Source organism: Anolis sagrei, chromosome 5, assembly GCF_037176765.1.
Source record: "Anolis sagrei isolate rAnoSag1 chromosome 5, rAnoSag1.mat, whole genome shotgun sequence".
Lineage (NCBI taxonomy): Eukaryota > Metazoa > Chordata > Lepidosauria > Squamata > Dactyloidae > Anolis > Anolis sagrei.
In genome coordinates this window covers 39,119,742-39,129,941 of record NC_090025.1, presented here as the reverse complement: position 1 = coordinate 39,129,941, position 10,200 = coordinate 39,119,742, and the positions used below count along the sequence as shown (strand labels likewise).

At 40.7% G+C, this 10,200-nt stretch overlaps 1 protein-coding gene across 2 annotated transcripts in view; it reads right to left on the bottom strand.

Moving 5' to 3' along the window:
• Positions 1 to 7,362: 7,362 nt before the first annotated feature.
• The window catches only part of HSPA4L (heat shock protein family A (Hsp70) member 4 like), a 33,588-nt gene continuing 30,750 nt past the window's right edge, over positions 7,363 to 10,200 (bottom strand). For both annotated transcript variants that reach the window (XM_060778954.2, XM_060778955.2), the window contains one exon: positions 7,363 to 8,205. In XM_060778954.2, coding sequence (XP_060634937.2) covers positions 8,029 to 8,205 — 177 coding nt within the window. In that variant the 3' untranslated portion in view covers positions 7,363 to 8,028. The remainder of the gene's footprint in view (positions 8,206 to 10,200) is intronic.

Genomic DNA, 10,200 nt, shown 5'->3' with positions numbered 1-10,200 from the left:
GACGTCATCGCGCCCGCCCTCGTGGCCCACTCACCGCGCACGCGCTGCGAAATGTTGACACTCAAAAAAAAGAGGAGGAAAGCGCATGCGCAGAGTGAGCCTTCCTCAGCCCTCTAGTGGCATGAAGGCAACAAAGCTGCATAAAATCTGTGTTTGGTCCTACGGGTTCGGAGCGTAAACTGACTCGGGCGGGCGCCTGCTTCTTTGTTTCCCAGCAACGGCCAATCAGATGTCGTTTACAAACCTACACAGACTAAGCTTCAAAGGAACAACTTTGGTTTCGTGATGCCGCCCGTAACTGATCTTGAGAGATGCAATAGAATCACCCTGAGTGTCCCTCTTCGCTTGCCTTAGGATGCATCTAGACCAGGCCTGGGCAAACTTGGGCCAACTACAACTCCCACAATTCCTAATAGCCTCAAGCCCTTTCCTTTTCCCCTTCAACCTGTCCCCAATGGACCCACATTATATAAGTGAAAATATAAAATGGAAAATATCTGAAACCAGTGATAGCCTGAGAATCTGTTAAATACCAGGAGCTTCTGTGTGTTTTTCGGGCCTTATGGCCACGTTCCAGTAGCATTATTGGGGAGAGCGTGGATGAGCTCCCTCTGTCAGCTCCAGCTCCTCATGCGGGGACATGAGAGAAGCCTCCCACAAGGATGATAAAACATCAGGAGTCCCCTGGGCAACGTCCTTGCAGACAGCCAATTCTCTCACACCAGAAATGACTTGCAGTTTCTCAAGTCGCTCCTGACACGACAAAAAAAAAGTAGCATTATCTCCTGACGTTTTGCCTGTATTCAGAGGTTTGTTCAGAGATCTGGAGTTTGCAGCAGAGTATTATCCACGCATCAGAGTAGTGCTTGGCATATGGTGAAAATTAAGGTTTTGAATATTTACATTTACACAAATGAGCACCCACTGCCAGAAGGGTCAGAAAGTTTCATCTATGCTGACAATCATGCCATCACTGCTCAAGCGCCCTGTTTTGAGATGGTTAAACAGAAGCTCTCCGAAGCTCTAGGTGCTCTTACTGCCTATTACAGGGAAAGCCTGCTGATTCCTAATCCATCTAAGACACAGACATGTGCTTTTCATCTTAAGAACAGACAAACATCTCGAGCTCTGAGGATTATCTGGGAAGGAATCCCACTGGAGCACTGCAGCACACCCAAATACCTGGGAGTTACCCTGGACCATGCTCTTGACCTACAAGAAGCACTGCCTGAATATCAAGCAAAAAGTGGACACTAGAAATTATATGAAAGCTGACTGGCATAACCTGGGGATCACAACCAGTCACAGTGAAGACATTTGTCCTTGTGCTTTGCTACTCTGCTGCCCAGTGTGGAACACATATCACCACACTAAAACAGTGGATGTGGTTCTTAATGAGACACGCATTATCACAGGATGTCTACACCACTGGAGAAATTACATTGTTTAGCTGGTATTGCACCACCTGACATCCGGGAAGGTGATGCCGGGAAGTAGTAACCAATGGTGAAAGGACCAAGGCAGTGACATCTCCGGCACATCCCGTTTGGGTATCAGCCAGCACGCCAACAACTTAAATCAAGAAATAGTTTTCTAAGATCTACAGAGACACTCACTGGAATACCTCAGCAAGCAAGAGTCCAAAAGTGGCAGGCTCAAACCCAGAACCTCAAGCCATGGCTGATACCAAATGAGAGACTCCCTCCTGGGCACACAGAAAACTGGGCGACTTGGAAGGCGCTGAACAGACTGTGGTCTGGCACCATGAGATGCAGAGCCAATCTTAAGAAATGGGGCTGCAAAGTAGAATGCACGACATGTGAGTGTGGAGAAGAGCAAACCACAGACCACCTACTGCAATGCAACCTGAGCCCAATGGAGGACCTTCTTGCAGCAACACTAGAGGCACACCAAGTGGCCAACTACTGGTTAAAGGACATTTAATAGAATACCAAGTCTGCAAACTTTGTGTTTTGTTTGTTTGTTTTGGTTCGCTCCTGACACGATAAATAAAGAAACAAACAAACAGATAACAAATAAGTTTTACATCTTGTTGCAGTCAAGTAGCTGCAGTACAGGACCACATTTGCCCCCCCCCCCCCAGCTATTTTCAGGACATGGATTGCTAAAGGGAGCCAATGTAATCTAACAGTTGGGTTGAGTTACTACTGGAGACCAGGGCTCGAATGCCCCCATCAGCCATGAAATTTACTGGGTGATCCTGGGCAAATCATGTACTTTCGTCTCTTAAAAATCCCTGTGATAGCTTTCCATGCAGGTTGCTATGCATTAGGAATGACCTGAAGGCACACAACTACAAACTCTGTAAGGAGGTGCATAAAGGCGTGAGCGGATGGAAATATCCCACATATGTGTACACATGATGGAAGCAAACCAGAGTGAGAATGGAAGACAAAAAGTGCAAGACACCTGTGGGTAAATACAGAGTGAGAGCAAAATGTGAAGGGAAGTAAAGAGAAAACATGCATACTGTAGTAAAACTAAACACAGGGAAAGAAATATGACAGTAGTACAATGGAAACTGCAGATAGATGTGCAGTGGAACTCAGAGCTTTTAGGGAAGTGCTTTGTAAAATGGTAATATGTGGACTGCCGTCATTCCCTAAGTTATCTGTTGCTGGTAGCTTTAGAGGGAGGGAGGGAGAGGGCCAATAGGTATGGGGAGTGTGCTATTGTCCCTTTGTCCTGTTTATTTAAGTTACTGCAAAGTGAGTTTAAAGTGCAAAAGTTGTTAAATCAGCAGGAAGATGAGAGGGAGTGGAATTTTGCCAATTTCTGTAGCCTCAGGCAAAAGCAAAATGCTGCAGTCTTTCCTGGCTTGTGTGCTCTTCCTCAATAACTCTTACCACCTGAGTGAAGGCTGAGTGAAGGAAGATAGATGCTTTTGAACTGTGGTGCTGGAGGAAAATTCTGAGAGAGCAAGATCAAACCAGTCCATATTCCAGGAAATAAAGCCTGACTGTTCACTGGAGGGCAGGATTTTAAGAGGCTAAGATGAAGTACTTTGGCCACATAATGAGAAGACAGGAAAGATTAGAGAAGACAATGATGCTGGGGAAAATGGAAGGAAAAGGGAACAGGGGCAAGGTGGCAATGACTGATGGGGAACTCTGGCATGGGCTGGTCCATGCGATCACAAAGAGTCGGAAGCAACTGAATGAATAAACAACAACACCTGGATCACACACTGCTGGTGCTTGGCAGTCATAACAAGCTGCTTTTTTGCTCCCAATGGTGTCCTGCTGAGTTATGAAAATGCACATGTCCCTGGAAGATTGTCAGTTAAGAATGATCTAAAGACACAATTCCAACAGCATTTTTTAGTACGCATTGCATACAGTTCGCAGTTGAGCATTCTATTTTTATTTTAAAGTTGTTTTAAAATAAATACCTTTTAATATACTTTTAAAATACATAACCATTGCCACCCTGATCTGATCCATCTTCTACTCCCCTTCAAACAACTTTACGGAAAAAATAAAGTGTGTTTGTCCCAATATTTGTCAGGTGAAGTGGGCACGTTGTTTTGCCTTCTGATGTAGCCAGTTCTTTTTTACCCAGGGCTCCCTTTGTGTCTATTATGCCATGTGAGTCATTTCATTACAATTGTGGATAGTCTTGCAGCGGGACAATTTATTGGATCATCAAATATATATGGTAAATGCCTATATAAGGATGAGTGAATCAAACATGCATAGTTAAGTGCTTTGCCTGTGATTACAATCACACTATCTATGTGATTCTTTGTGTGTAGATGAATATAAAGGCCATGCAAGTTTGTTCCAAAAATTACTTATGAAGTAACATCTACAAAAGAGAAGTAGAGTATAACTTAGAAACTCGCTTTTGAAAGAAGGCTATGCAAACATTAAGTTTCGCTTATTCTACTGTTGACTTTGCCATATTATCCAGTATTCAAAGTGATTTGTTGTTGTGTCGACATGTCTTGTTTTCTGAGATTGGGATATTTAATCTCTTGATTAAGGTATTCTCAGTTTTATAGTCCAAAAAGTAACTCTTCCAAGCAGTTTCCCCTTTACTTGCAATGTCTTGCATAAAAACCCCTATTCTTGTAAAATGAGGCTTTAGCCTCACCTCTCCTTCCTTCCAGATTCAACCTTGAAGAGCCCTGAAAACTGAGGTATCATTAAGACATTCAACCAGAATCTGATCTGGCATGATAATTATAGCTGAAGAAGGGGAAGTCAGTGGATGTTTCCCACACTGTCAGTCATTTCTCATGTCAAAACAGAATGATACTGATTAGAAGAATTGTGGCTGCTAATAATCCAGACTGGGAAGGATTTTTGAGCTCTGACAGAAATACCTTTAAAGTCTAGAGTGCAATTTCAGGCAGCTCAACTGCTTTTCTCCAATGTACAATGATCAAAAGTAGTAGATAAGTAAAGCTTAGTCTTGATGTTTTAACATATTTTAACTTTCTGTTAACAGATCAATCCCCTCTTCATGGACATTAAACCTACCAGTATTTAATCCCATCAAGAGTTGGCAATAAAAATGTCTCATGTGACTGTTTCTTATAGTTCAATCAGCAGATTTAAATATTTATTATAAATATTTACACACAACCTTTGGCAATCTGTGTTGCCACTTAGAAATCATTTGACATATTTGTCACATCTGTGCATGTTGCTAGGTAGGAGTCCATCCATTTTCATAATACAGCAAACATTTTTATACATTGAACACTGGCATAAATTTATGAACGCTGAGCAGACTCTCCTCTGACCCACTGAAATAGTTACATGAGAATACACTTGCTAAATATAAAACATCTGTTGTAGTGATCACTTTGGCAATGGCAGTTGAATGACATCCTGTGTCAATGTGTTTTCTCCAATTCAGACACATATTTCTATACTTTGGGTAAAATGTGCCTAAAGTCATGAAGAGACCTCACAATTTGGGTACATTTCATCATCAGTCAGTATGTTTAAGATGAGTACTCCCAGTTTGCAAAGACATGTACTTCACTCGACAGTTCCCCATACAACTTTACAGTGCTGTAAAAACTAACATAGAAGCTTGTTTGTTAACTAATGATTTCAGTTTTGCAAGTTTCTCTTCTCCAAATACAAATAACTGCAAAAATGTTTCCATGAATGATCTTTGTGTTTTCAGATTCAACATACACACATGCTTTGTGGCATGATTTTAAACCTGTGAACACCCACTTTATGCAATAAAGGAGTCAAGAAAAGTATTTAGAGAAGCTTGTACTCTCAGGATAATATATTTATATTTATAGTTTGTTAATCCAGCCCTTTTAGTTAAGGAACTTCTTTTCAGGAAGCAAATGAAGGCTGGCAGAATTCTCGAAAATGGAAGATTAAAAAAAACCAACAATGGTTTAAGTAAGAATAAAAGTTAAGTAAACAACTATAGTTAATTTAAAATTTCACCAAATTAAAATGAAAGACACTTAAATGATAGATTTCAAAATTTCTTTTAAAATTAAGAGCCAGAGAAAATTAAACAGTAACCTAACCAAGATCTGTTAAGTTAGGTGAACTCCTTGAAAATTCAGTAACAATTGATGTTTTGTACCGAAATGCAACTTCTGGCTTACTTCGGACTCCAGAACAATTCTCCTTTCTTATAGATTGGCATGCATAGTGAACATGTATGCAGCTTTCCAGGCATTTCATTGTTGTTCACCATGGGTTTGAGTTGTTTCTTTCCATCAAGCACTTTATAGCAATATTTCCTGTCAATATTGTTTGTGGGCCTTATTTGGGTAATAAGCTATAAAGTCCAATAGAAATCAGAGTGCAGAGAAAGTTTCCAAAATGAGATTTGATCATGGATGGCCATTCAGATAACATTCGAATGGATGATGCTCTGTGATCGAGGCAAGACTTTCATAATGACCAGTATATAGATAAAACAAACAGAGAATTTGGTTGGCAACTTTTATAATATTGGTAATGCTATTTGTTGAAAACACACAAGTTCTCTGTGAGTCAGTCTGATCATTGTGTAAAGATATAAGCACTTCAAACCGACTGAAGTCATTAAGTCACCATGACCAAACATCCATCCCCATGGCCAGTATGGTCCATATGAAAAACAGTGAGTCAGTCCAGAGTCACAGCCTGGTACTCTCTCTTCCAAACCTTTTTAGGAATAAATCATTACTCAACAACAGCCAATATTAATTCTGGTATAGCTTACTTCATATTTTCAGTGTTATAGGAGTGTCTGGTTGCACTTCTTCAACTGGAAGAAGAGACACCATCCTTCTAGATTTCCAACGAGTACTCTAGATGTACTCTTGCATATGCTGGAGATCTGGGAGGGTGCTGGCTTTTCTTTTGCCTTAGCTGTGGAGTTTGCAGCTATATGCAGCCTAAAAGGCAGCACCTCTCTGGCTATGGACATGTCCTGCCCAATAGATATTGTACTGACAAGGGTGTTGGCTGCTGTATAAGGAAATACTGAACACTTCCATCCTTCATGAAGTACATACACTGTTGTACTAGGATGCTATTGTTATTGTTTATTTATGCAGCACTAACAAATGTGCATTGATGTGTTGTGAGGATGCCTTGCTCCATTTAGTGCCAAATGCTCCATGTGAAACAATTTGCCTAAATTTACAGAAGACTATCCCTCTTGTCAAAAATTAGCAAAAAATGTTGTTGAATGTTCCTTTATTTACCTGTTTTAAAAGGTTTGGAAAAGGGTCACAGAGTGGAACTGTAGACCATGCAATACCAAGGTTATACTGTATCACCAGCATACCATCAACCTGTCTGCACTGTCTTTCTGATTTAATGGTGAATTGTCCCTGCCTCCTGAAAAAAGATGAGCTGCCATTTTCTTCCTTTTCTTATGCAGATCCATCTAAAACAGTAGTTCTCACCCTGTGGATCCCCAGATGTTTTGGCCTTCAACTTGGTAAACTGACTGGGATTTCTGGGAGTTGTAGGCCAAAACGCCTGGCGACCCACAGGTGGAGAACCACTGCTCTAAAATGAACCACTTTTAACAGATTTTGCTTCTTTTCATAACGTCAGATGTAAAAACAGAGTAACATTTTGTCATGTGGTAAAAACACATAAGGTAAGAGCAATACAATTTTATAACCATTTTATGCACATATTTTCTATTTTTAATTGTGAGGAGATTGTATTTGAGAAACATGCATAGGCAGCATTCTGAATGAAGCTAAACCAGCAAGTTAGAGAGGTAATTAAGAGAAATGAAAACATGTCTTCTCCCCACTGTCAGCTGTTAAAATTCTCCTAACATTTTGCACTATAATAACTTCAAGAGTGTCTCAGAATTAACACAGATTATCATATACAGGACTGTGTGTACATGGAGATCATGAGCTTTATTTAGAGTCATGTTGCTAAGTTTTATAACAAAGAATGCTGCTGGTGTGAGCTTCTTTCAAGCCTTGGATGTTGGGTTTTTTCCTAAAAGGTTCTTACAAGTTTTCATGGTACATCAACAGGATGAACTAGTTTTGCCAGCTAACCTCTAATTTAATATTTAAATCAGAACAGTTCAACAACTAGAAAAAGGTCAGTGCTTCAAGTGGCAAAGTTTAAGCCACATCAAATCCACTATCTCCCAAAATAAAGATGCAAAGGTCTACACTTCAGCATCAATAGTGCAATACGGTGGCCTTTCCTGAATAAAGGAGCAGAAGCTTACCCACAATAAAAGCTTTAAATAAGGTAGATTGTTGTAATGTATATAACAATTCTGCCTATTTAATATAAAATAGATTGGGAAAGCTTGGACTGACTTTTACAATCTACATTCAACTAAAGCTTCACATAAGCGCATCAATGGAATGAACAATGGGAATGCACTCAAGAGAGAGGGAAAAAACCACTTTCAAACTGACTGCAAAGAACAAAGGACAGAAAGTTGACTAAGTAACTGAACATCTGTAGTGTGGATAAGACATAAAAGAAAGATGGACCCTCAGATTACTTGCACTGTTTTAATGGACTGAAAGAAATGTAAAGCTTAGTCCATGTCCATTTCTTCAGATGATCTGGGCTGTTGGCAACAGTCCTCTGGTTTTGTGTCAGCAGCACTCTGTCCATTCATTGGTCCATTGTGTTCAGCATTTGATTTTGCCTGGTGTTGCTCTGCCTTGGGTTTAGGCTTGTAAATAATAGGATTGCATAAATTGTCCAGTTCCTGTTTAAAAAAACAAAACAAAACAAAAAGTTATATACTCTGTTTACTCATATGTAATGCTCATCTTTTTTGGCTAAATAATATTCCCAAAATTAGGGTATACAATAGATTCGCATAATCTAGTAATCTTGGTTTGGTGAGGCATCAGCATTCTTTGGCAGCCCCCTTGATTCCATAGCATTGAACCAAGGCAGCTAAAATGGATCCATTCTACAGCAGAGATGCACCCCGAGGTTTTCTTTTCCACTGCTGAAAGCTCTGGTGTTCTAACACTTTTGTTTTCTTAGCATGCAGCCACTGTAATGCACATCTTTTTGGGCCAAATTACAAAGAGTGCACTTTTTGCTGCTGTGCAGGGTGGGTGGGCAGGGAGGGAGGAGGTTCTCTCCAAGTCCCCTCCCTGCTCTTTCCTCCCCTTCCTCTTCTCTTTTGGAAGCAGAAAGTGAAGGACAGACAGAAAAGGTTTGGATCCCAAAAAGGGTTAGCCTTGGTCAGGATGAGATGGTGGACAGGAGAGCAAAAGTGTATCCATTAGACCCCGTTTTGCCTACTCCTGATATATATTCCTAGAATCCTAGAGCTGAAAGAGACCCCCAAGGGCCTTCCAGTTCATCCCCCTGCCATGCAAGAAGGCACAATCAAATCACTCCTGATACATAGTCTCTGTGGAAAAGCCTCCAGAGAAGGAGACTCCACCAGACTCAGAGGCAGCCTACACCACTCTCCAACAGCAGTTACTCTCAGGAAGTCATTCCTATTTTTTTCAGCCAAATCTCTTTCCCTGCCATTTGAAACCATTGCTCCCTTGTGCCCAGCAAAAAGTCAGTTTTTCCCCTACTCAATAGGACACACTTTTAAATCTTGAAAGATGGTTCTCATGTTCCCTCTCAACAGTCTGTTCTCCCAGCTAAACATCTCCCAGGAGGAAAGGGAGAAGGAAAAAGAGAAGAAAGGGAGGAAGTGAATGGAGGGAGGGGGAAAAGAGAGAAGGAAGGAAAGACAAAAGGTAGTGAAGGAAGGAAGGAAGGAAGGAAGGAAGGAAGGAAGGAAGGAGAAAGAGAGAGGGGGAAGGAGGGAGGGAGGGAGAAAGAAGGAAGGACGAAAGGGTGGAAGGGAAGGAGGGAGGGAGAAAGAGGGAGGTAAGGGAGGAAGGGAAGGAGGAAGGAAAGAGAGAAGGAAGGAAGGATAGGATAGGATGGTGAGAAAAGAGCTCAAGGGGCCACATTTGGCCCCTGGCTTGGGCTTGCCCATACCTTTTCTAATATATAAACAAGCATATATACTGTAAATCAGCCTGAAAATCCTCCAGTAATGAAAATTACCCTTAATTATTTTGGCTAAACTAGATATGGTCAACCCTCCTTATCTACAGATTCAACCGTCAATGGTTTTACTACACCATTGTATATAATGGGGTTTGAGCATCCACCAATTTTATTATTCAAGTAAAATCATACATATAAAACAGCTCTTGCTGTCTTTCAATAGTATAAAAGGAATTGTTTCTCTCCTGCTTATCTAAAAAAGCGAGAATTATCCAGTCTTGTGGAAATCTTTTGATGCGAAGGATCAGACTATAGGAGTTTCAGAACTGCAATACTGCTTTCTTTTCTGTAGCATTTGCATGAACACACACATATACATAAAGTAAAAATTGTAGTCTTTACTGTAAAGAAGTAAATAGAAGCTCTTATCACTCATGGTTAAAAGCCTATCAGTTAGTTGTAATCGATCCTTTGGACAGGATAATAGTGGACAGGCTTTGGATTGGGTGTCTGGATGCCGAATTGGACTTGGATGTGGCTATATTGTTGTGAATAATGTTTCAAATGGATATTTTATAACTTAATGTTTTAACTAATGTTTAATGTGTGTTATATTGTTTTGCTTGTATGTGTTGGCATCGAACTGCTGCCGGCTGTAAGCTGCCCTGAGTCCCCCCTGCCCAAGGGGGGGGGGGGTTGAGAAGGACGGGGTACAAATGTTTGAAATAAA